General features: G+C 36.9%; 1 protein-coding gene across 1 annotated transcript in view; it reads right to left on the minus strand.

Annotated features, from left to right (window-relative positions):
- COMMD1 (copper metabolism domain containing 1) overlaps window positions 1-27,448 on the minus strand; it is a 97,170-nt gene extending 69,722 nt beyond the window's left edge. The window contains exon 1 of the mRNA XM_045828268.1: window positions 27,259-27,448. Within this exon, the coding sequence (XP_045684224.1) occupies window positions 27,259-27,441 (183 nt within the window). The 5' untranslated portion in view covers window positions 27,442-27,448. The remainder of the gene's footprint in view (window positions 1-27,258) is intronic.
- Between the last annotated feature and the right edge of the window lie 215 nt (window positions 27,449-27,663).

The raw sequence follows: 27,663 nt of genomic DNA on the forward strand, positions 1-27,663 counted from the left end.
CAAAAACTCTTAGCAAAGTGAGAAAAGAGGAAACACACCTCAATGTAATAAAGGTCATACATGACAAACCCACAGCCAACATCATACTCAGTGGGAAAAAACTAAAAGTGTTTTCCTTAAGATCCGGAACTAGATAGGAATGTCCTCTTTCACCATTCTTAATCAACATAGTACTGGAAGTCCAACCCACAGCAATCAGACAAGAAAAAGGAGTAACAGCCATGCAAACTAGAAAGGAAGAAGTAAAATTGTCATTATTTGCAAATGACATGATACTGTATATAGAAAACCCTAAAGGTTCCACCAAAAAACCACTAGAACTGATAAAATGAATTCAGTAAAGTAGCTGAATACAAAATAAATATCCTGAAATCAACTGCATTTTTATACATGGAAATGAACTATTAGAAAGAGAAAGTAAGAAAACAATCCCATTCACAACTGCTTCAAATACAATAAAATATCTAGGAATAAATTTAACCAAGAATGTAAAATACCTATACTCAGAAAATTATAAGACACTGAAGAAAAAAAAAATCGAAGAAGATACAACTAAATAGAAGCATGCATCATATTCATGGATAGGAAGAATTAACATCATTAAAATGTTTATACTATCCAAAGCAATCTATAGAATCAACACAATTCCCATCAAGAGATCAGTGGCTTATCTCACAGAACTAAATATTCACAAAATATTTCAAAAATTTATATGGAACCACAAAAGGCCCCACACAGCAACAATGGTCCTCAGAAAGAAGAACGAAGTTGGAGGAATCACGCTACCTAATATCAAACTATACTACAAGGCCATAGTAATCAAAACAGCATGGCACTGCCCTGGCTGGTGTGGCTCAGTGGATTGAGTGCCAACCTGCAAACCAAAGGGTCACTGGTTCAATTCCCAGTCAGGGCACATGCCTGGGTTGTGGGCCACGTCCCCATTAAGGGGCACGCAAGAGGCAACCACACATTGATGTTTCCCTCTCTTTCTCCCTCCTTCAGCCTCTCTCTAAACATAAATTAAATCTTTTTTTAAAATTTAAAAAAACAGCATGGTACTGGAATAAAAACAGACATATAGATCAATATAACAGAATAGAGAGCCCAGAAATAAACCCACATATTTATGGTCAATTAACATTTGAGAAAGAAGGCAAGAACATAATATGGGGTAAAGATAGTCTATTCAATAAATAGTGCAGGAAACACTGGACGAATATGTGCAAAAAAAAAACTAGACACCTTCTTACATCACACACAAAAATAAACTCAAAATGGATTAAAGACTTAAATGTTAGATTTGAAACCATAAAAATCCTAGAAGAAAACATAGACAATTAAATCTTGGACATTTCTTATAGCAATATTTTTTCTGATGTCTCCTCAGGCAAGGAAAACAAAGAAAAAATAAACAAATGGGTCTACATCAAAGGAAACCATCAACAAAATGAAAAAACAACCAACTGAATGAGAGAATATATTTGCCAATGATATATCTGAAAAGGGGTTAATATCCAAAATTTATAAAGAACTTATAAAATTCAACACCAAAAAACAAACAATCCAATTAAAAATGGGCAAAGGACCTGAATAAACCCTTTTCCAAAGAGGACTTGCAGATGGCCAATAGACATATTAAAAGATGCTCAACTTCACTAATGATAAGAGAAATGCAAATTAAAACCTTAATGAGATATCACATCACACCTGTCAGAATGGCTATCATAAATATATCAACAAAGAACAAGTGTTGGTGAGGCTTTGCATAAAAGGGAACCCTCATGCAGTGTTGGTGGGAATGCAGATTGCTGCAGCCACTGTGGAACAGTATGAGGTTACCTCAAACCTTAAAAATAGAACTCTCTCATGACCCAGTGATTCCACTTCTGGAAATATAGTCCAAGAAACCTGAAACACTAATTTGAAAGAATATATGTAGCTCTATGTTCACTGCAGTGTTCGTTAAAATCACCAAGATCTGGAAGCAGGTCAAGTGTCCATCTGCGGATGAGTGGATTAAAAAACTGGTATACTTACAAAATGGAATAATACTTGGCCATAAAAAAAAGAAAGAAATTCTTACCCTTCATGACAGCAGTGGATGGACCTGGAGAATATTATACTAAGTGAAATAAGCCAGTCAGAGAAAAACAAGTACCATGTGATTTCACCCATATGTGGACATAATGAACAAAATGAACTAATAAGTAAAATATCGACAGACTCATGACAGAGCACAAGATGACACCTGGTGGGAGGGGTTGAGGTGCAAGATTAAGCAAAAAAAGAAAAAACTCATGGACAGGATCAACAATGTAGTAACTGCCGAGGAAGGGCAGGTGATGGGAGATGGAAAGACTATAGAGGGATAATGGAGATGGAAGAAAACTTGACTTGAGCTGGTGAACACATAATAGAGTGCACAGATAGTGTGTTGTGGAATTTGCACATGAAACCTATAGAATTTTGTCAACCAGTGTCACCCCAATAAACCCAATAAAAAGGAGAAGATCTTCACAAATTTACAGGTTTTTGTTCAAAAAGTATAAAAAGCTGGATGGGTTATCATTTCTGAGCACATCATTCATTATTATCCCATGCCCATATATTTAATTAGTTTTCACCTATTAATCTGGTCTTGTGCCAATCTTATATTGAGGGGGTGTATTTTTTCCATTACCACTTATCATGCCAGTTTTATTAGTCTAGCCATTAGAATTTAAGAATGGTAGAGGGAATTTTGCCACTCCCTGACACATAATTACTCAAAAAGTTTGTTTCTATCTTTTAAAAAACTGAAGCACAGATTAAATTACTTGCTGAAGGACTATGTAGGTGTTAACTATTATAGACCACTTACTGAAGACTATTCAGTTGCTAAGAAAACTATTATGGTTGCTATGTGGGGGGAAAGAGAGATGTTCCATGGATCAAATAAGAGTTTGATCTGTCAAACTCTTATGGTGGCATGGTGACATGGATCTGTCACTGTGTATACACCTAACACAAGGATTTGTGTGGAAGGAAATAGGTTTTCATTAACAGGGTTCCCAATTGGGGGAGGGGGGGATGGGAGCAAGCCTGCCTGAACCCTTCTCTTCCACAACACAGAGAACCTCCCTTGCCCCCAAAAGATCACAAACCAAAGTCACACCCAAAAGCTCCCCCTTATTGCTCATTTATCCTTTTGGAACTAAAGCCAGCCACACAAACAGGTCTCCATCCTCTCTGGGGTGTGCACTTGTGGGTTTCAGAGTCGCTATCATTTGCAGCAACTTTCTCTCTCTTAGAGTCTGCAGTGCACCATCAGATCACTCCAGATAGTTGTACAAGGGAAACTCCATACATAAGGAACTTTCCAGTTCATGCCTCCATGTGCTACTCTCAGTCTCCATAACCTGCTTTCAGGACAAGAGAGAAGAAGCAGTCCAGGACCCATGTGCTGTGCTGCACTAGGTCATAGCATCCCAAAGGCTGGAGCCTAGTGAGGCATGCATCCAGTGTGGGACTCTGCCTCCAGGGAGCTGACTTCCAATTGTGTGGGACTTAAGTCCCAGGTGGGCCCAGCATCTGCTGGTCCCACAAGCACTCCCATCTGTGCCAGGCATCACAACAGCCCAAGAAGCCAAGACAGCAAGACAGTAGCTTCTGACCTCCTACTGTTTAAAAAGTTCTCTCCCAGAATTCCATGAGTTCTGTGAGCCAATGGGAGCATCCAGTTTTTCAACCAATGAGGGCCAGTGTTGGCCACATTTGCCTTTGCCCACCTTCTGGCTGCCGTGGTTTAGCAAGAGGGCAAAGTCTCCAGTCACATATGCTCCCTTCTGCTGAGTCATGAGTTGCTCAGCTGCCTCAAGTAAGGTTTGCTGGTTTGCTGAAGGTTGACAGTACCTTTGTTTACAGTTTGCCTCAAATGATCTTTCTGATCCAGGGGCCCCTCCCTTTGGAGAAGGCAGACTGCTTCAATCTGCCATCTCAGCAGCTCTCTCCTTCCCCTGCTTTCTCCTGGAGGGAGGGAGAGCAGCCAATTGAGAGGATTGGGGTTCCCCAGACTGGGGTCCTCCTCATTCTCCAACTATCTCTGGTCCAACCTACCCTGCTACATTAGTGTTTTTAATATGTTAATGCCCATCTTCGAGAAAAGAATATAGTATGAGGCATTTTCCAATCTTAATCGATCACTAAATGCTTTTAAAAAATAACTTGAGCCCTGGCTGGTGTAGCTCAGTGGATTGAGTGCGGGCCTGTGAACCAAAGGGTTGCTGGTTTGATTCCCAGTCTAGGGCATGTGCCTGGGTTGTGGGCGCAGTCCCCAGGAGAGAGTGCACTTGGGGCAACCACATACTGATATTTCTCTTCCTTCTTCTCCCTCCCTTCCCCTCTCTAAAAATAAATTTTAAATATCTTAAAAAAATAACCTGAGGAACTGATATTCTATGGATAAACTTGGGGGTTCTTTGATTTATATCCAAAATAAGTCCTCCAAAATAAGGCTACATTTCATTTGAATAGTCTGAAAAAGAAACAAACAATCCATGACATTTTGGGGATAAATATAATGTTTCCTTTCAAAGGTTTTTTATCAGTCTGTTGATCAAATAATCTTTTTTTAAAAAATTGATTTGGATGGGTGGGGGGGCGAAGAGAATGGATGTTCCACCTATTTGTTCATTCATTGGTCAATTCTTTTATGTGCCCTGACCAAATATCGAACCTGCAGCCTTGGCATATCAGAACAATGCTCTAACCAACTGAGCTACTCAGTCAGGGAAAGTAGTCTTTTTAAAGTTTGCTACCGTAAGACGACCAGCTCCATCTCTGTTCCTTCTCCAAGATGGAGTATCATGAGGTCTCATGTCCTCTAACTAAGATTTAAGTCTCTTCTTTTCTACTTGAGGGTCATGAGAATCCTCCTCTGTCGATAGTAAGTCAATCCACTCCTCTGCACCCCATCCACATACAAAAGGTTTCCTATAAAAAAGAAAAATATTGGGTTGGCCAAAGAGTCCATTTAGTTTTTTCTGTAAAATAAAAGACACATTTTTCATTTTCACCAATAACTTTATTGATTTGGATATTTTGGATATGTTGGCTATCTTCTGCTATTGGCTTCTAAAGTGGGTAGAGGCCAGGGGTGCTGCTAAACATCTTCCAATGTGTAAGAATTGTTTGGCCAAAACGTCAATAGTACCAAGCAAACCACTTCTGATACATTCAATTAATCGTTGCACCTTCTCCAAACACTGCACAAATCTCTTTTTTTTTTTGCATTTCAGTTGTGTTTTTACCTTTCTTGAAATAACAAAGCATTATACACTGAAAATGTTGCATATCTTCTTCCATCTTCAGTATTAAAATGGCTGCACAAAAAATCACCAATTTGGTAAGTTTTTTTTAAATGCATGCTGATATGACAGCTGTCACAATACAATCTAACAAAATTGTTTTCGAATGAAGTTAAAGACCACTAAGCACTACTAGAATCATCATATGAAAAAACCAAAACAAACTTTTTGGCCAACCCATTATAATTTTGAGGTTGTAATAAGAAATTGGGATGGTAACCCTCATCCTCTAACTGGTAAGCACTCCCCTTCTCCCCTCCTGGAATGCAGTACTAGGAAAATCTTTAGTTTTAAATTTTGAGTCTGTGGTCTTTTTCTCTTACAACATGACTTAGCACACTGCTGACAGAATTTGTTTTCAAGTCTTATTCTTCCTTTCTTTGAGGATAACACAAACCAGGAAAACATTTGCCAAATTTCAAAGGAACCTAAAAGAACTTTTAAAATTTTCAAGTGATAATCATTGAACAATCTGAATTACAGACCTATGTGGTATGGTAATTTAGGCATCATTGATGTCTTAAATATACAAAGTCATTAAAACCCATGGTAGCCTACACGGTATTTCTTCTCATATTGCCATATTTCTGGAATATAATCAGAGTAAAAAATTACTAAGTTTAAGAAAAGATTTTGTAAATGTGTATCTAACAAAAACAAATGTCACAAAGACTTCACAAATGGTCTGGATTATAACTAAAATCAACTCAAATATTAAATATTTGAAATACATCCTAAAAAGTAAACTATTCAAACTTTATCACAAACATTATAACTCTACTGAAAACAAAAGGCAGGCCAACATATCACTTTTTAAACTTCCCTTCTAGCTCTCGTCCATATGCATATATGATTTTGATCATAGTTGTAATCACATATAGATGTACTTTAAGGCAGTATAAACATACACGACTCAAGACTGCTTGGCAAGTGCATTTAGATTCTAATCTGGGTAACTATATTGTCTATGTCCCGAAATATACTAATACTTTCATACTACCAAGCAGTCCCTAAGACTTTCAGAAATAAATCATCAAATCAAAAAGTAACAGCAATGAACCTATTAGAATGGACAAAACTCAGAACATGAACACACCAAATGCTGGCAAGGATGTGAAGCAACACGAACTTTCATTCACTGCTGGTGGAAATGTAAAATAGTGCAACCTCTTTGGAAAAGAGTTTAGTGGTTTCTTATAAACATATTCTTACCATGTGAACCAGCAATTTTGCTCTGTGGTACTTAGCCAAATGAGTTGAAAACTTATGTGCACACAAAAACCTGCACACAGATGTTTCATAGTAGCTTTATTCATAATTGCCAAAACTTGGGCCCTGGTCAATGTGGCTCAGTTGGCTGGGCATCATCCTGCAAACTGAAAAGTCGCAGGTTCAATTCCTGGTCAGGGCACATGCCTGGGTTGTGGGTTCAGTCCCCAGTGGGGAAACGTGCAAAAAGCAACCAATTGATGTTTCTCTCTCATATCAGTGTTTCTCTCCCTCTTTTTCTCCCTCTCTGTAGAATCAATAAAAGAAAAAAAATTGTCAAAACTTAGAAGCCACCGCAAAGTCCTTCAGTTGGTGAGTAGATCAATAAACTGTGGTACCTCGAGACAATGAATATTATTCAGTACTAAAAAGAAATGAGCTATCAAACCATGAAAAGACACAGAACTTTAAATGCATATTACTAAGTGAAAGAAGCTGATCTGAAATGGCTTCATAGTCTATGATTCCAATTATACAATATTTTGAAAAAAGGCAAAACAAAGTCAATAAAAAGATCAGTGATTGTCAAGCAAGGGAGAAGGGGGAGGGAGAGATGCATAGGTAAAACAGAGTATTTCTAAGGCAGTGAAATTCTGTATTATACCATAATGTCAAGTGCATGTCATTGTACATTTTTCAAAACCCACAATATGTACATTACAGAGAGTGAGTAAACTGAGTAAACTAATGTAAACTAAGGTCTGAGTAATGATGATAGGTCAACGTAGGCTCATCTATTATAATAAATGTACCACTCTGGACCAGGATGTTGAGAATGGAGGAAGCTGTGCATATGTGAGAACATGGAATATACGAAAACTCTGTACTTTTCCGTTCAATTTTGCTGTGAACTTAAAACTACTCTAAAAAATTAAGTCAATTTACTTTTTTAAAACAGTAACCATAATATGTTTCAATGATCTTAGTTACTATGGAAAAAATTAAATGCATGTTTTCTTATCAGGAGACATACATGATCAAAAGAAAATTTTCAGACATTTATTTTTTAAAGGATGAATATAGAGTTGTTTTCTAGGAGCTGACATTGTTACCCCTCTTCAGAAAGTCAAAAGAAGGAACATGTCAATACCACAGTTAAACGCACAGCCAGTTCCTGTTCTGTTTACTGCTTGCTGTCTCTGTGCAAAAAACAATTTGGATTTGGCAGACTTCAAAATAAGAGCACTTCACAGGTTTTGACTCTATGAATTGAAGTAAAAAATGTCAAACATTAGCTAAAAGATTCTGATGACTATAAATTTCTCAGGAAGAAAATTATGTACAAACTAAACAGTATACATAATAAGATTAATTTCCTCTTCAAACGCGTGGCACTACAACAATTTATTATCGTGAAGGAAAAAAACTTCCAGTGTGTTATGGATTGGATACTTGTGCTCACCCAAATCATGTGTTAAAGCCCTAATCTCCAATATGATGGTATTAGTACCTTTATCAAAAGAAACACCAGAGAGATTGTCCTCTCCCTCCCTGAATGCACACACAAAGAAGAGGTCATGTGAGCATACAGTAAAATAGAAGTTGCCTCTAAACCAAGAGAAGAGGACTCAGAATGAAACTTACCTTGCTGGCACCTTGGTCTTAGACTTCTCAGCTCCAGAACTCTGAGAAGTTTCTGCTGTTTAAGCCTATCAGTCTATGGTATTTTGTTATGATAGCCCAAGCAGACTAAGACATAGTAGAAACTAAAAGCAATTCTACTGGCATTCCTCAACAAAAGCCTAATCCAAACCTTTTAACTCATCAGGCCCATGAGTCCAGATTTAAACCCATTTATTTTTAAGTGAATTTGCTATTCAACAGATTCAAATTCATAAAAGAATAAGAAATAAAAGTAAAAGGTAATATACTATGGTAATCAAAATCTAGTATTTTGTACTATAGAAAAAGCAACTTCGTAATTTAAGATCTCCCATCTTGTGGATCCTATGGTTACTTTGCTTCCTTCTGCTGTACTCACATGACCATTCTGTTGTTTACCAAAAATCTGAGCTGAGTAAGTAGCAACAGGATGTGGTGAAATTCAAACTGATTGATTCTGATCCTTCTCAGCAAACTTGATGATTAAAATGAAGCCTTATTGACACAAGTCAGGTGTTTTAAACATTTTAAAATCTACAATGGTGATGAGTCAATATAAAAAGACAGATGTGCAGCAAAAATTAACTTTGCAGGCAGAGAAACAGTGGGAGCCAAAAAACACCACGCTGAAATATGTTTGCATTTTCTCCTGGACTATATGACCACTTGCCCTCAGAGAGAGATTCTGTATCCTTGGCTAAGTAAACCAGGAATTTAATCTAATCTTACAATGAGTAAGTGTGGGTGGGTTCTGTGGTCCCCTCACAAATAAATTAATCCACCTAGAACACTGCAGAACTACACATGGTTCAGTAACTATATATGAAATACCACATGCTTCAAACTATTTCAGAAGTGCTCTTTCTAAATACAATCTGACTTTATGTTGCATGTGCAATCAAAACCTTTCCTGGTTTCTTACTACCCACAAAATAAAGTCCAAGTTTCTTAGTAGAAAATTCTTGACAGTCATGTCCCCTGTATCATCTCATATCTCACATGTTTGAAAGTGACCCTGCCAGCTTGAACTCAACACATATTTCCACATTTGCATGTGTTAATGTTGTTCTCTACCTAGAACCCCTTATTCTGCTTGTGGAAATCTTATCTTCTAGACCCAACTTAAATGTTGTTATATCCTACACTGGCCAGGTAGCTCAGTTGGTTAGAGCATCCTCCCCAGACACCAAGGTTGCAGATTCATTCCCAGTCAGGGCACATACAAGAATCAACCAATGAATGCATAAATAAGTGGAACAACAGACTAATGTCTATCTCTCTCTCTCAAATCAATAAATAAAATTTTTTAAAATGTTGTTACATCCTAGTGCTGGCTGGCGTAGCTCACTGGATTGAGTGCGAGCTGCGAACCAAAGTGTCGCAGGTTCGATTCCCACTCAGGGTACATGCCTGGGTTGCAGGCCATGACCCCCAGCAACCGCACATTGATGTTTCTCTCTCTCTCTCTCCCTCCCTTCCCTCTCTAAAAAGTAAATAAAATCTTAATAAATAAATAAATAAATGTTGTTACATCCTAATAATTGAAATTAATTACAACTTATTGATTGGGCTTTATATCTGCTTTCAATTCAAATCATGTATACACATGTTCACCTCCTGCAGTTAACAACAGGCTCCTTGTGAAATACAGTGTATTACTCATTTAATGTTCCCCCAAATTTAGCACAACACTTTGTACATAGTTTAATGAATATAGGAAGACTGCATATTTCTTTCATTGCTGGATTAAAATGAATACTCCAATTCTGTATCATCTATCATTTAGTTTACCCACCTAGACAGAAGAAAATTAATGACTATGCCTAATATGATGGAGTGTTAAAAGGGTTTACAACTTATTAACAAAAAAATCCTGACATATATTCTATAAAAAGTAGTATTTTCTGTTTTTAGGTCCACTAATCAAGTCAGTTTTCAAATCAATGTATTGTGAATGTCTGAAAGAACAGCCTATTTAGTATCTGCTTCAGCAAAATCTCGAGGCTAGATCTTGAAAGCAACCTGCTGTTTTCCATATTACCCAAGTCTAATTATAGAACATTACATTAGGATTACATTAAATTGTCATTCAACTAAAAGATCTGCAATTTTAGTCACTCAGAACAAATTTGCATGCTCACCTGGAAACTGGGCAAAGCAAAGTCAATGGTGAGTCTATGAACTTGATTCTTAATTATTTACCTCCAAAAAGATCTGTATCCCCATCTTAACCTTCTCATACATAGGTAATATACAATATTTGGCCAGATGCCTATAAAGGGTCTTTCAAAGTAATTATAATTAATAGTGTTACTAATCGATTTCAAGTTTCAGTTAAGCAAAATGAATTCAAGCTCTAGAAATCTGCTGTATAACGCTGGCACATACCTATAGTCAGCAATACTGTATTGAATACTTAAAATTTTGTTTTCTTTTCACAATAATGTACATTTTAAAATAAACAAAATATTCCTCTACTCAATGGAAGAGACTAATGAGAAAGCAATAGCTAAAGTTTAAGGATAAAAAGTAGTATACTCTTCATAATAAGGTAAAAACCAGAAACTTCACAAATCCCCCCTCAAAAGTAGAATGGATAAGCATATTGTAACACATTCAAACAATCATTTGCTCAGCAGGGATTGGTAAATTTTTTCTTTAAAGAACCAGACAGTAAATAATTTAGGCTTTGCTGGCCACCCAGTCTCTGTTGCAGCTACTTAACTCTGCCCTTGTAGAGCAAAAGCAATCATGGTATTATGGACATTGAAGTTCGAATTTCATGTAGTTTTCATGGGTCACAGTAAAAATTTTGTTTAACCATGTAAAAATGTAAAAACCATTCTTTCTAGCCTGTGTCAAGCCATGGGCATCTCCCAGGACAACTGGCACAAGCCCCACAAAATGGGAGGTAAGGGAAACCCCTACCACAAGAAGTGAAAATAGGAGCTGGGATCCCCTCAGCCAACACTGACATTGGTTCCCACTGTAGACACATAGCTGGTGAGTGGGGAGGCAACAAGAAATGGCAAACTGCTGCAGCTCAGAGTGTTGTAGATGCAAAACAAGGATTATTGATGTTGTCTACAATGCATCCAGTGACAAACTGGTTCATGCCAAGATCCTAGTAGAGAACTGCATCATGCTCATTGATAGCACACTGTACAGACAGACACTGGTACGAGTCCCACTATGCATAGCCCATGGGCTGCAAGAAGAGGGCCATGCTGACTCCTGAAGAGGAAGAGATTTTCAAACAAAAAAATGATCAGAAAAATTTCAGAAGGAATATGATGAAAGGAAAAAGAATGCCAAAACCACCAGTTTTCTTGAGGAGCAGTTCCAGCAGCGCAAGCTTCTTGTACGCACTTCAAGACCAGGCCCATGTGGCCGAGCACATGGTTATATCCTGGAGGGCAAGGAGCTGGAGTTCTAGCTGAAGAAAATCAAGACCCAAAATGCAAATGAATCCTCATCCCTCCTGTCTTAGTTCATGTAATAAAGATGTTTATTCTAGAAAGTTAATAAATATAAAAATGTAAAAACCATTATTAGCTCACTGGCTATATAAAAACAGGGGCCAGAGTTAGCCTATGGGTCATACTTTGTTGACCCCTACTCTACACCAATAAGAATAAATAATGTACAATTATATGCAATAATGCTTAATCTCATAAAGCAAATGTTGGGTGAAAGAAGCCAGACACAAAAGGGCACGTACTGTAATATTCCATTTACATAAAGTTAACAAACAGGAAAAACACTGTGGTGTTAGAAGTTAGAAAAGTGGGGAAAGGGGAAATGGCCTAGTGACTAGAAGAGAGGTGAGCATTACATAAATTTATAGGTACAATGTTGTACAGTAGATCTCTGGAACTTACTCATTTTGCCTAACTGAAACTTGAATTTGATTAAAATAAATAAATGTAGAGTAATAAAGGAGGCTCTGGGGTGCTGGGAGTGTTTGGTTTCTTGATCTGGGTGCTGCTTACATGGGTATGTTCAGTTTGTGAAAATTCATTATGCTACACAAGTCTCATCTCTGTACTTTTCTGTGTTTATGCTATATCCAATAACAAGATCTTAAAATAAGTATCTTCTTTCAGATTACAGCCACTGTGTGCACTTTATTCAATGCTACTATGTGTATAGTGAACAAACTCAAATCCTTATTTAAAACACTTAGTCTCTCTAGATGTTTAAAAGTATACAACATATGTTAAAAGTAGAGAGTTAAAGTAACACCCTTTAAGTATTTTTTTTTGTTATTAATTCACAGGAATGGTTGTATTTGGGGAAGGGGAATGGAATTGTTAAACTTGTTATCTTGGAGAGTATGTTGACTATTCACAGGATGATCGGGGTGGGGAGAGGGAAGGAAGTAGAGAAGAGTTCTGTGCCTGTGAGTCTTTAAACAAGTTCAGATTGTCTAACCATTGTTAAATATGTGCATTTTAGTTAATGTTTTGGGATGGTGAACATAATATACAGATGGTGTGTTATAGAACTGTATACCCAAAACCTATACAATTTTATTAACCAATGTCAGTAAAATAAAAAAATGTTTAATTAAAAAAATAGTGCTATGTATTGAAGGATAAGCAAGTAGTAATGCCCAAAGTATATTATAGGTAGAGGTAGTAAAATAATCCCCCGATAAGTGCCGTTTTTGTTAGTTTTTAGGAAGGACTGTCTTCTTGGGAGTGTCTTTGTTAATCCCCATCTTAGAGCTAGATGTAGTCCTGTACTCAGTCATTGAAATGGTGGAGGAAGAAGAAGAGGAAGGGTGAAGGGAATGGCTCTTTGCTAGTATCTCCCAATCTAGAAGAGAGTTTTAGGTTATAACCATAGGTCTATGTGTGCATTTCTGTAAAGTACCTGTGTTTATTTTAGACAAGGTTTGTTCTTTATTTTGCAATATGAACTTTTTAGATGTCTTGAGGTGACAATATATAATAAAAAAGTAGAGTTAGTGAATTACCCAATTTGTAAATATATTCTTGTTATGACTGATAGAAAAGAGGCATCTTTGACATGAAATTGTTAATCCATCTCAGAAATAGACATCAGGACTTGTTCATTATACTGGTCACAGAGGGGCAGAAGCATAGAGCGAGGGATGTATGTGGATGTGTTCATATTTACACTGTGCAGAGAACCACTGATGTGTGTGCATCTCTTCTGGTTGTTTATAGGAATATATTGAAATATTTCAGTGGAAACTTGCCTCCTTGCTAGTATTTTAAAATATCATAATGAACTCTCTTAGAAGCATTATACTGTGTGTACTCTGTTGCTTTGTGTTTCATTTTTAATTGGACATTAAGGGAATGCAGTATTTTCATTGTAACCCTGCCAATATCTTTATCTAGAGGCCTGCTGCTATTTTCGGCCCCTATGTAATTTTTGTCACCAAGAAAGGCAGGATCTCATTTTTCTCTTCCAGATTGAGTTGGTACAGTGTATTCCTGGTTATCAAAATACTCATATAACTTTGGGAGTTTGAAATGGTAAATGTCCATAATGTGTGAAAAAGCATAATACATAACTGTACAATCTTAATTACATAAAAATGGAAGCTTCGTTGTGTAGATCACACAGGGGACCTAGAATAACACATCAAACTGTAAAATGCTTGTGATTATGGATGACTCTGTTTTTTGCTTCTTGTGCTTTTAGTTTTCTATTATATGCACGTTAACTTTTTAAAAATAAATGTTATTTTATAAACCTAAAAAAAAAGTGAAGTATCCTTTATATAGAACAAGCTGAAAAGCCAGAAAGGATATAAAGACTTAATGACATTAGGGACAGATTATTAAATATAATCTAAAGAAAAGTCAATTACATGGATCTTATATGTGTAGGAGTGGAACCCTCTGTGTGGAATTCTCAATAGAAAAGGTAAGTTGCTTTGTACCTCTATATCAAGAAATTTATTACATACTAAGGAAATCTGGATGATAAAAATAATATACTAGCAGATTGTCCTAAACATCAAATTTACACGAAATTAGTATTTTAACATTTATCATATTGATTATAAGTAAAATGTACTGGTTTTCTTATAAGAAAGCCAAAGATACTAATGATGTAAAATTCATTATCCCCATTGATTTTAAGGGATCAAAAAAGATTATCAGAGGTGAAGCCAAAGAATTATGTAAACAATGAATACATTTTTCTGCCACCATTCCTTTATGCAAATATACTTCTTTACTGTCAGGATACCCCTGCCTCCCTTGAATATCAAGTTCAGGAGGCAGAAAAATTGTGTTTGGTTCATTGATGTTCCATTGCCAGGCACAGCAACTGCCACATAGCAAGTACTCAATAAGTGTTCATTTAATAAGCACATTTTAAATAAATAATAAATAATTTGTAAATCATCTGCTTATTTCTTAAGTACCATTTGCTCAGGATGAACATAATAGAAATTTAAGGATTTCATAAATGGCATATTCTTTGTTTAAAAATAGGGCTGTAGAAAATTGTGGAATAGAGCTATACCATGATCAGATGTTATGACATAAAATAGTCCCATACTGGCATAAAAAGACATTAAAAATTAATCATTTATAAGGCACACATAATACAAACCACACCAAAATTTTTACAGTTTAGTATAATATGACTCTTTTTAAAAAGGAATTAGTTGAGATTTTTTTATTAAAAATAAACAGTCAAAATATATAAAAACTACAATCTAAGTTAAGACAAAGTCAGAAAATGTGGATTTTTCCCCAAATATTAAAGCTTTATTACTTTGTTAAAGGAAAACAAAAACATAAACTTGATATTTAGATTTAAGTGAATATAACATATAATTTTTAAAGTAGGGTGGCTATTTACTACTGAGACATATGTTAATAAAAATAATACTATCTAATATACAGCTTCCCATAAATTAGGACCTGATAAATTTTGGTCATATCTTAACACAGTATTATATTACTGGTAGTCTGATGATGGGTATTTTATTAGTACAAAAAAACCCCTTGATTTTTCATATTTCTATAGTTTTAAAACAAGGATTCATTCCACCAGAATGCATCATTTATACCTTTCTTATGGTATTTACCACATGATATAGAATTCTTCAAGACAGGGACATTCACCTTTATGTACAGCCAGGTATAGCACATTATAGGCTGAGAAATATTTGATGGGTAAATCAAAGAAGAATTTTCTTTAAATTTGCCCTACTCAGGAACTCCTCCAACCCAAGTCAAGTTTCCAGACCCATAAGAGTTACTCTGAGAAAAGAAGGACCAAACATAGACCTTCAATTAATATGGGTTTTGCCCTAAACTAAGAAAAAGAAAAAAACTGACAGAACACCTCATTACAGGTCATTTGAGCCTATTAAAATATTCTGCAAACTCCAGCTGGTAATCTGTAATCGTTGCTTTATCATGTGATGTCCAGTGACAATAAAAAGTAATAGCTTGCCCTGGCTGGTGTGGCTCAGTGAACCTCCTGTGAACCTCGGTGGTTCAATTCCTAGTCAGGGTATATGCATGGGTTGTGGGAGGCAACTGATAGATATTTCTCTCAAACATCAATGTTTCTCTCCCTTTCTTCCTCCCTTCCTCTCTCTCTAAAAAAATAAATAAAATCTTTAAAAGTAAATAAATAAATTTTAAAACCATAGCAAAGGAACCTATTTACAGAGCCAGAAATATTATTTCAAAATTCAAATTATCAAACCACATATTTAGACTTCTTTTGGGTAAGAAATTCTTATTGTTGAATAGCCAACTTTGTTTTCTGAACTAGAATATTCAAGCGAAAGAACATTTTAAACTTTATGTTGCTTCCAATTGGTTATCGGTGTATTGCAAGCCAATATTCTACTGCCACCTAAAGTAGAAAAGCAGAATTACTACTTTTAGTCAAGACAATGCAAGAGAGAAGACAAATGAATCCTCAAAGTATGACAGAATAAGTCAAATATTTTCAGTCACTTCTATTTATGTCTCCTAATATAAATATTTTAAGACCATATATTTTGCATCCATATTTAAACTCAAATTAAATTCTTATTACTTAATATTTGCTGTATATTATACCGAAGTGTATAAGGGTGAAGTTCATTCCTAAATTGACTCAAGTATCAAAATGATACTGCTGTACACATTGTTATTCATTTATAGAGACCAATAATAGATTTAAAAGTATCTTACACAATAAAATATTTCTACATTATATAATAAATGCAAAAACTCTACTACGAAGACAAGAAAGTTCATTAAAAAGCATTAAAGACATTAAAAGCATAAGAACATTAAAAAGCATTCTGGCCCTGGGAGGTTGGCTCAGGTGGTTGGAACATTGTCCTATACACCAAAGGTTGCAAGTTCAGTCCCTGGTCAGGACACATGCCTGGGTTGTGAGCCAGATCCCCAGATGGAGATCCCAAGCAAGAGGCAACCAATACATGTTTCTCTCACATCGATGTTACTCTCCCTCTCTTTCTCCCTCCCATCTCTGCTCTCTAAAAATAAAATCTTAAAAAATAATAATAATCTAAGTAGTAATACAACATTATCCAGAATTAAAAGTCATGTGTCTGCAGACTGAAAGGCCCGCAGTAACCTGAAATGAAACAAAAGAAAATCACACATCAAGGATAAAGAAAAAAGGGAAAATCCTAAAAGCTTCCAAAGAGAAATCACATTAAATGAAACAATGCCTTGAAAATTTTGAGTCAGTTATTGCATAATCTAGAAATATATTTCCGGCCAAATTAGCAATTAAATGTGAGACTAGAATAAAGACAATTTTAAAAAGAAAAAAAATTACCTCTTTCTTAAGGAGCTACTTGAGGACATGCTTCAAGATCTGAGAAGAAGCAAAGCTGAGTAGCAGCGACAAGGTGGAGCTACTACAATGCACATCTTGGCCTGTTCAGATGATAATTTAACAGCCAATTTGGTCCCAAAGATCAAGTCAAGAAATTTAAAAGAAGGTCCCAGTGCAGCCAGATCCTCATCCAGGAAAGACATTACCATGACTTTAGTCAACCATATTCAGAACAGAGACTTGAGTGAAAGTGGTGAACACACAAAACAGTACACAGATGATGTGTTGCGAAATTGTGCACCTGAAACCTGTGTAATTTTGTTAACCAGTGTCACCCCACTAAATTCAATAAAAAGATCATAGGGAGAAAATGGGGACAACTGTAATTGAACAATAAAAAAAATTTAATGCAAACACAAAAACTCAAATAAAGTAGAATTACATTTTTTAAAAAAAGGAAAAAGGGGAAAAAAACACCACATCCATGAGAAAACCCTACCTTGGACCAGGGATATACAACTAAGGAAAGAAAAATTAGTTCTACACTATTGGTTTTCCATTTAGTTCCTTGTATCTTATAAGTAGGCCTTTACCCTCCTTTTATCTTTCTTTGTTCATATTGTAGAAGGGTCTAGGAACTACTCTAACCTGCCTATAATTTTCTTTTCTTTCTTTTTTAATTTTTTTTTAAGATTTCATTTATTTATTTTTAGAGAGGGAAGGGAGGGAGAAAGAGAGAGAGAGAGAAACATCAATGTGTGGTTGCTGGGGGCCGTGGCCTGCAACCCAGGCATGTGCTCTGACTGGGAATCAAACCTGAGACACTTTGGTTCACAGCCCGTGCTCAATCCACTGAGCTACGCCAGCCAGTGCTTTTCTTAAGTAGGCACATAGCGCTCTGTGGATGCCTTTTCAAAATACCAATAACCACCGGCTTAATGTCTACATTCACGAGAAACTGTATGACCCAGAAAGGCAGGTAATACAGCTGTAATGTTTATTACTATATCCCAAGTACCATGCATGGAATTTATTAAGAACATTTTTTGTAGGATACATATGCACAAAAATATTAATACTGGTTATGTCACCTGATGATATTTGAGAAAAATATATCCCTCCCCCTTTATTCCCCTCTATCCTGCATACCCTCTCTGATCCACATTCCGCCCTTTGGTTCATATCCATGTGTCATAAATTCTTTAGCTTCTACATTTCCCATACTATTCTTGCCTTCCCCCTGCATATTTTCTACCTACTGTCTATGTTACTTATTCTCTGTACCTTTTCCCCCTCTCTCTTCCTCCCAGTCCCCTGTTGCTAACCCTCCATGTGTTCTCCATTTCTGTGGTTCTGTTCCTGTTCTAGTTGTTTGCTTAGTTTCTTTTGGTTTTTGTTTTAGGTGTGATTGTTAATGATTGTGAGTTTGCTGTCATTTTACTGTTCATATTTTTTATCCTCTTTTTCTTAGATAAGTCCCTTTAACATTTCATAAAATAAGGGCTTGGTGATGATGAACTCCTTTAACTTGACCTTATCTGAGAAGCACTTTATCTGCCCTTCCATTCTAAATGAAAGCTTTGCTGGATAGAGCAATCTTGGATGGAGGTCCTTGCCTTTCATGAATACTTCTTTCCAGCCCCTTCTTGCCTGCAAGATTTCTTTTGAGAAATCAGCTGATAGTCTGATGGGAACTCCTTTGTAGGTTACTCTCTCCTTATTTCTTGCTGCATCTAGGATTCTCTCCTTCATTTTTACCTTGGGTAATGTAATTATGATGTGCCTTGGTGTTTCTTCTTGGGTCCAACTTCTTTGGGACTCTCTGAGCTTCCTAGACTTCCTGGACGTCTACTTCCTTTGACAGCTTGTGGAAGTTCTCCTTTATTATTTGTTCAAATAACTTTTCCACTTGTTGCTCTTCCTCTTCTCCTTCTAGTACCCCTATAATTCGGATGTTGGGTATTTGAGTGTTTTTACATGTCTCAAATTTCTATACTTTCTTTAATACTGTTAATGTTTATAATAAAAATTAATAAGGGAAGGGTTAAATGGAGGTAGAAAGGGTATAAGGGGGCTAAATGGTAATGAAATTATATAATACAAATAAATGAATTTTTTAAAGGGAAAAATTACACTAAAAATGAAAAAACTATTGAGGAAAACACAGGTAGTTGAATGTTTGCAAAAAAAAATTTTTTTGGCTTCCAGCCAAGATGGAGGTGTAGGTAGACACACTGTGTCTCCTCACACAACCAAAAGAACAACAATTTAGAAACAAAAAAACAACCAGAACTGACAGAAAATTGAACTGTATGGAAGCCCGACAACCAAGGAGTTAAAGAAGATACATTCATCCAGACCAGTAGAAGGGGCAGAGACAGGCAGCTTGGCAGAGAGAACAAGCAGCAAGGCAGTAGCTAGAGGATCAGGGTGGGCAAGGAGGCTGATTGTGGACTGGGCAGTCCCACATTCATGCACAGATAAACTGGGAGGAACAACTGGAGAGTGGAACAGACTGCACAATCCAGGGTTCGAGCTTGGAGAAACACAGCCTCAAAACCTGACTGAAAAAACCTGTGGAGCTTGAGGTGTCAGTGGGAGATACTCCCAGCCTCACAGGAAAATTCGTTGGAGAGACCCACAGGGTCCTAGAATATACACAAACCCATTCACCAGGAATCAGCACCAGAAGGGCCCACTTTGCTTGTGGGTAGTGGGGGAAGTGACTGAAATCCAGCAGAGGACAGAGCAAGCAGAGAGACCAAGCAGAGGGGGTCCCTCTGGGACTCCTCCCCCATATACAGCCTGATGGTGCAGCAACTTGGGTTGCCCCGCCCTGGTGAACACCTAAGGCTCTGCCCCTCACTATGTAAAGGTGCATCAAGACAAAAAAAAATGGCCCAAATGAAAGAACTGATCAAAGCTCCAGAAAAAATACAACTAGGTGACAAAGAGATAGACAACCTATCAGATGCACAGTTTAAAACACTGGTAATCAGGATGCTCACAGGATTGGTTGAATTTGGTTGCAAATTAGATGAAAAAATGAAGGCTATGCAAAGTGAAATAAAGGAAAATGCACAGGGAACCGATAGTGATGGGAAGGAAACTGGGACTCAAATGAACAGTGTGGACCAGAAGGAAGAAACAACCAAACAGAAAAGAATGAAGAAACAAGAATTCAAAAAAATGAGGAGAGGCTTAGGAACCTCCAGGACATCTTTAAACATCTGAATCATAGGGTTACCAGAAGGAGAAGAGGAAAAGCAACAAGTGGAAAACTTACTTAAACAAATAATAAAGGAGAACTTCTCCATTCTGGCAAAGGAAATAGACTTCCAGGAAGTCCAAGAAGCTCAGAGAGTCTCAAAGAAGTTGGACCCAAGGAGGAACACACCAAGGCACATCATAATTACATTACCCAAGATTTAAATGAAGGAGAGAATCCTAGATGCAGCAAGAGATAAGGGGACAGTCACGTACAAAGGAGTTCCCATCAGACTGTCAGCTGATTTCTCAAAAGAGACCTTACAGGCAAGAAGGGGCTGGAAAGAAGTATTCCAAGTCATGAAAGGCAAGGACCTCCATCCGAGATTGCTCTATCCAGCAAAGCTTTCATTTAGAATGGAAGGGCAGATAAAGTGCTTCTCAGATAAGGTCAAGTTAAAGGAGTTCATCATCACCAAGCCCTTATTTTATGAAATGTTAAAGGGATTTATCTAAGAAAAAGAGGATAAAAAATATGAACAGTAAAATGACAGCAAACTCACAATCATTAATAATCACACCTAAAACAAAAACCAAAAGCAAACTAAGCAAACAACTAAAACAGGAACAGAACCACAGAAATGGAGATCATATGGAGAGTTAGCAACAGGGGAGTGGGAAGAGGAGAGAGGGGGAAAAGGTACAAAGAATAAATAACATAGATGGTAGGTAGAAAATATGCAGGGGGAGGGCAAGAATAGTATAGGAAATGTAGAAGCCCAAGAACTTATATGTACAACACATGGACATGAACTAAAGGGGGGAATGTGGGTGGGACTGGGTGTGCAGGGCAGAGGGGAGTGATGGGGGGGGGAATGGGACAACTGTAATAGCATAATCAATAAAATATATTTAAAAAAGAAAAATCAAAAAAATTAAAAGATTTTTTAAAAATTTTAATTCAGTATCCTTTAGGTGACACACCCCAATTAAAAAATATACCAAAACTATTAACACGGCTCTTTCCTTTCTAGTCAATTTAATTCTCAAACAAATTACAAATTTTTACGGCTTCATGGGAGAAAACCAGGTGTTTAAAATACGAATATTGTTATAATCTTTTATTAAGTTATTTTTTTATATAAGCTTAAACCAGTTTTTCTATGTTCATAGTTTTCACTTGATTCTCAGATTCACAATGTTACATTTTATATTATATTACATCTACTAACATAAATTTTATATCCTCTGAATGTGGAAAAATTCCAAATTCAAATTCTATCTCTTACTAAGAACACACACTTTGTATTACAGAAACATTAAAGTCCATTTTTTATTTACTACAGATTTCATAAGCTTAAAGAACAAGTTAATGAAATCCCTCAAGAGGATGTAATGGCAAATAAGCACTATTTCTACACTTTAGATTTTTATCAAGTAATTAACTTCTAAATATAATTTATATATTAGATTGTTTCCAAATATTAAACATTATGAGTTTTTGAAATTTTTTCTGTAAAGGTTCCAAGCTTTAGGCTTTGAAGGCCCACAGGATCTCTGTCACAACCACTCAACTAACTCCATTATTACTGTTGTGACAGCTGCTGTAGACAAGATGTAAATGAATAAGTATATGGCCATGTTCCAATCAAACTTTATTTATAAAAATGAGCAGCAGACCAGATTTCTTCTATAGGCCATAGTTTGCTGACACCTGGTGTAGAGTGTTACAGCTTCCAGCTTTGCCCATACAGAAGTAGTGTAGGTTTTCTCTCTTGCTTATTATTCAATATTTAAATGGCAATCTCCTCATTTAGGCACTATCAATTCATTCACTTATTCTGCAGATTTTTATTAAGTGCCTACTACATGCCAGAAACATTACCAGGTGTTAGGGATAAAGAATTAAAAAGGAATAATAAAGTCCTGTCCTCTTAATTCTTGCATTCCAACAGGAAAGTCAACAAATAAACAAGCTAATAAGTACATAATATAATTTCAGGTAGTGCTAAGTATGAAGAAAAGTAAAGCAAAGTAAATAGAGTGGGGAAGGAGAGGTGAGGCTCTTTGGATAGATCAAGGAGACCTAACAAGAAATCACTTTTAAGTAGAGAATGAATAAAACAAATTAACAATCCATATAATATCTGAGGGAAGAGCATGACAGGCATATGGAAGAGTAAACGCAAGGGTCCTGAAGAGATTTAGAAAGCACTTAAAATGTTTGAATAAAGACAGGAAGATAAACCTAGGGGAAAAAAGAATCACTAGTCACTGTGCTGAGAATAAATTGGAGGGGGCAGAAGTGAAGAGGAAGACCAATCCATAAAGTGTTGCATGTATTTCTACACTTCTAAAAAAGGATCTAAATATATTTTAATTCAAATTATAGAAGAAAGAAAAACGGATAACTTAACTTTTAATTGACAGAACTAAGTATAAGGATATAACAACAGACAAAACAAAATCCAATAAAACTTTTATTAAGTATTTTATTTAATGAAGTTTCAGTGAGGAAACACAAAATCATCACCAACAGAGGGCAGTAGTGAAAACAGAATTTAAGTGCACAAAAGTCAATCTAGCTTCACAGTTAAGATCCTTCTCTAGAATTCTAGTAAACTGGAATTAAAGGGCATACCCACAGGATTAACAGCAGGAGCAAGAAATAGGGAGTATGTGAACACGTATCTACAAGAAGTTGAAAATATAAATGTAAGCCAAAAAGAAGTAGATAAAAAATGACAGAGCATTTATATAGGATGTCATCTCCCTAATTAAACCCACTCTCAATTCACAGATTTCACTGCTTCTCAAGAGCTACCAAAAATAAAGCTAGAGTAAATGAATGGCCAGCTTCATTTATCTACAAGGAGATGAAAGGTTTGCCCTTTTGTGATCAATAGGCAAAGCTAGAGGGGGTCAATGTCCCAGCCAAGTAGGATTGGAGAGCTCCATTCCAAGTGGAAAACAGGCAACAGTACAAATGCCAGCAATCAGTACATTGTACACGGTCACTCAGTTTGAAGATTAGAAACACTGAATCTCGAGGAGTACCTGAAACACTGTCTATGAATGAATGCAGGCAACGGGCAATAAGGAGGCTGCTAACGTGTATCCACTGCCTATTTCCTGCTGAGAGTTATACATCCCTTCGTTCTGTTCCTCCTACCACTATTGTCCCTCTTCATTTTCAGTTCTTCACAGAACTTAATTTTCTATAGATGACTGAAACATGTGGCTGGCCACTAAATGAGAACTGATGTACTACTCCATTCTTATCCTCAGTACATTTCCCTTTGCTTAGACTTCTGTGTTTCTTTTTCATTTTCTTTATTTTTTTAGACTCTTACATTTTTATTTAGTATTTTCTTCACTGCTTTTCTTCTAGCCTGCAGTTTGAATTCAAGATTGCTGAGACTCCACAAAGACAAAAGAAAAAAATGTTTTGACCTCTGCTGTGATCTCTATGTAAAAATGTAAACACCCTACCCATCTCATATTCATGAGAATGGCCATTATCAACAAAATAAAAATTAAAAAAAAAGAAAATATCAAGTGTTGGAGAGAAGGCTGAAGAAATCAGCACTTCTGTGTACTGCTGGTGGGAATATACTGTCAAATGGTACAGCCATTGTGGAAAACACTATGGTGGTCCCTCAAAAAATTAAACATAGAGTTACTACATGACCCAGCAATTCTACCTCTCAGTGTACTACACCCAAAAGAATCGAAAGCTGTGTCTCAAAGAGATACCTGTACTCCTGTGTTCACAGCCGCATTTTTCACAATAGATAGAACATGAGAGCAACCCAAGTGTCCAATGACAGATGAATGGATAAGCAAAGTGTGGTATATACATACAATGTAATACTTCCAACCTTGAAAGGAAGGAATCTCTGACATATGCTACAACACAGATAAATCTTGAAGACATTATGCTGAGTGAAATAAGTCACAAAAAAAGACAAGGAATGTATGACTCCCCTTATATGAAATATTTAGAGTAGTCAAAGTCATAGAAACAGAAAGTATAATGGTGGTTGCCAGAGACTATGGGGTTGGGGGTCGTTATGGGAGTTATTGTTTAATGGGTATGAAGTTTCAGTTTTACAAGATAAAAAGCGTTCAAGTGCCAGTGATGGGTGCCAGTGATGGATGCAAAACAGTATAAATGTATTTAATACCACTAAATTGTACATTTTAAAATGGTTAAGATAATAAATTTTATTATGTGTATTTTACCACAATTTTTTTAAAAAGTGAAAAATAAAAAAATGTATACTTTGCTTAAGAGCAGGAATAAAAACTAGTAAAAATATAAGAATAAAAAGTTGTTTTATTTCTTGCCACCTCCAATGACAATACTACATATTGGGTACCACCATGCTGTGGTCAAATTGGACTATTCACCATTTGCTAAATCTGCTCTACATTTTCTTGCCACACCCCTGCTATTTTCTTAACCTAAAATGCCCTATATTCTGCCTCTTACTTTAGTCTAAAATACTTTACGCTTTCAAGAGCAGCAAAAATGGCATCTCCTAGAAACATGCCAAAAAGAACTAATACCTCTCTTCTGACCACAGCAGCTTGCTCAGACGTCTACTTCCAAACACTATAGCATCCTTGAATCATGCTTTTTTGTGTATGTTCTCTTTTATTGCAGACAGATAATCTATCTCCACTCAAAGCTCTTTGGTTTTAAAATCATGTTTGTTGGAGGCTGTGTGAAAAATTGAAAGGATTAAGAAGTACAAACAGGCAGTTACAAAAGTCATGGGGATGTAAAGCACAGCATAGGGGATATAATCAATAATATTGTTAATAACTATGTATGGTGCCAGGTGGGTATGAGAATTATGGGGGGATCATTTCATAAATCATATAAATGTCTAATCGGAAACTAACAAAATATTGAATGTCAACTGTAATTAAAAAAAATAAAATCATGTTTGCTTTTTAGGTTACTGTAAGAGTTAGAGAGAGGTTTACTCCTCAGTGTTGCTAATAAGATTAATGAAGATGGGAATTAGATGTCGTGTAGAGCCTAAAATTTCAGCCCTAAGTCAAACAATTAAAGGCTTTCTCCCGTAATACCTCAGACCAGCCGACCACGCAGAGGCTGTGCTGCCAAGCACAGGCAAGTCTTCTGTTCTCCCAACACCAAGAGACCCATGCCAGCTCTTCAAAGTAGAATCACTCAGAAACCTGAAGTATTCCATTCTCTGGCAGAGGACTGATACCTGGATATTATTCAGCAATGTATTTAAAAGAAAATACAGAAGCCCTGGCTGGTGTGGCTCAGTGGACTGAGCATCAGCTTATAAACCAAAATGTCACCAGTTTCATTCCTGTTCAGGCACATGCCTGGGTTGCAGGCCAGGTCCCCGCGTGGAAGAGGCAATAGGCAATTGATGCTTCTCTCCTTTTTCTCCCTCCCTCCCTCCCTCTCTTTCTAAAAATAAATAAATTCTTAAAAGAAAATACGGGAATTTCCAGGAAATTGCTTCCCTGGGTCTCCTGCAATTTTTACCCCAGAAGAAAACAAAAGTATCAAAAATACGGTCCATCTAGAAAGAAGTAGCCCCCAATGTTTGGAGATCCTAAGACAATGCCTGCACATGTACTGTTCCTACTTCTTGGCCTGCAGTGCCTCATGTTCACCTCCCCAGTGGCCTACCAAACACCTCAAAAAACCAAGTAACACATCCAATTCTCTAGCAAACCTTTTCTGACCAAAGAGTAAAATTTGATAAAAACAGAAGGCATTCACTAGTGATTTATGATATCAACTCAACTTACTTAGCATGTCTAGGATCACACCTGAAATACTATCCCTTATATTTCCATGGTACAATCCATTTACTTTTTGTGAAATAATTGATTTTTTTCTGTATTCAAATCCTATAAACAAAAGCAGTTTAAAAAAGAAAAACAGAACTGCTTTTTTAAAGCATAAGTAGTTTTGAAACAAATAACAAGTGCAAAAGTATAGCAGATGAAATGCTAACATTGACTTTAATCTAAAGTGTGATTTTAGTCTAACTGTTTAGACTCCCTAAACCTGTTTCCTAATCTTAAAAATGAGTGTCACCATATAAGGTTTTTGCAAGAAACAAATTAAATAAATGTAAAACGTCTAATACAGTTCCTAACACATAGGAGGCCCGCAAAAATCGAAAATCCTTTTTACAGTCTTCTCTCTACACTGTGGCACTACCCGCATTCCTATGAATAGTTCTGTCTAAACCAGTGTTGTCCAACATGGTGGCCACTGAGCAGTGGAACTGTGGCTAGTCCGAACTGATGTGCGTTACATGTAAAATACATATCATACTTTAAAGGCTTAGTGAAAAAAATATATAAAAATATCTTACTAATACTGTACATTGATTACATGTAAAGAGATAATACTTTGATATACCAGGTTAAATAAAACATTAACATTAACTTCATCTGTTTCGTTTCACTTTTTTAATGTTGCTACTAGAAAATTTAAAAGTATATGTTTAGCCTCATTACATTTCTATCGGACATTCCTTTGACTTCAAGAAGGTAAATATGTTCTCTTAACTACACACTGGAATACTTGACGGTTTCAATCTGGCCGAAGCACCCCTTATCCTGGTTCACTTTAACGCTCCCCACCTCCACGACACGGAGAAGTCTGACGACTTAATCACTCTTAATTTTTAAAAGTGTAAAGCCCGCAGATCCGCCGAGGCAACTCGAAATTGTTACCTACACAACAATAAACTCGTATCTACAGAAACACCCAGAACCCTCTCCCGTGGGAGTCCGGTCAGCACTGCTGGAGGCGATGGGAGCTTGAGCAGAAAGGGATCACCCTTAAGAAAGTGAGAAGAGACGACTGAGCGAGCGCCCCGATTCTGAAGTAGCGTAAAGCAGAGCCCAAGGAAAAGAGGTCTAAGGGGAACAGCCTTTCAGCTTCTGGGGAAACAAGTCGGAGGGAGGCGGGTAAGGGTCTGGGCTCTGAGATGGAGGCTGCAGGGAGGTACGGTACCTTAAGAATCCCCCTCATCTTCGCCAGAAAGGGTCGGAACTCTTCGGGTGGCACCTCCGGATAGAGCTGGCTCCGCAGCAGCTCCTCGGTAATACCCGAGTGCCCTTGGAAATCTTTCTGGGCCAGGCCACTCAACAACCCGCTCAGGAGCTTGCAACTATCAAGCTCGCCCGCCATTGTCATTGGAGGCCCCGCCCCTCAACAGCTGAGAGTACCGCAAGCCACGGCAGCCCGGAGGGCCCTAAATAGCCCGGGTAGAGGCCTGCGGGCGAAAGTGGGAACTAAGTTGCAGCAGGGGCGGATATCGGCAGCTACAAGGTTTGCTCTGCAAAACTCGACCCCTAGGCTGCCACCATTGAGCTATCCACTCAGTTCCAGAAGGATCACTTTGCTTCTGCTGATTTC

Source organism: Phyllostomus hastatus, unplaced genomic scaffold, assembly GCF_019186645.2.
Source record: "Phyllostomus hastatus isolate PE091 unplaced genomic scaffold, TTU_PhHast_1.1 phas_scaffold_78, whole genome shotgun sequence".
Lineage (NCBI taxonomy): Eukaryota > Metazoa > Chordata > Mammalia > Chiroptera > Phyllostomidae > Phyllostomus > Phyllostomus hastatus.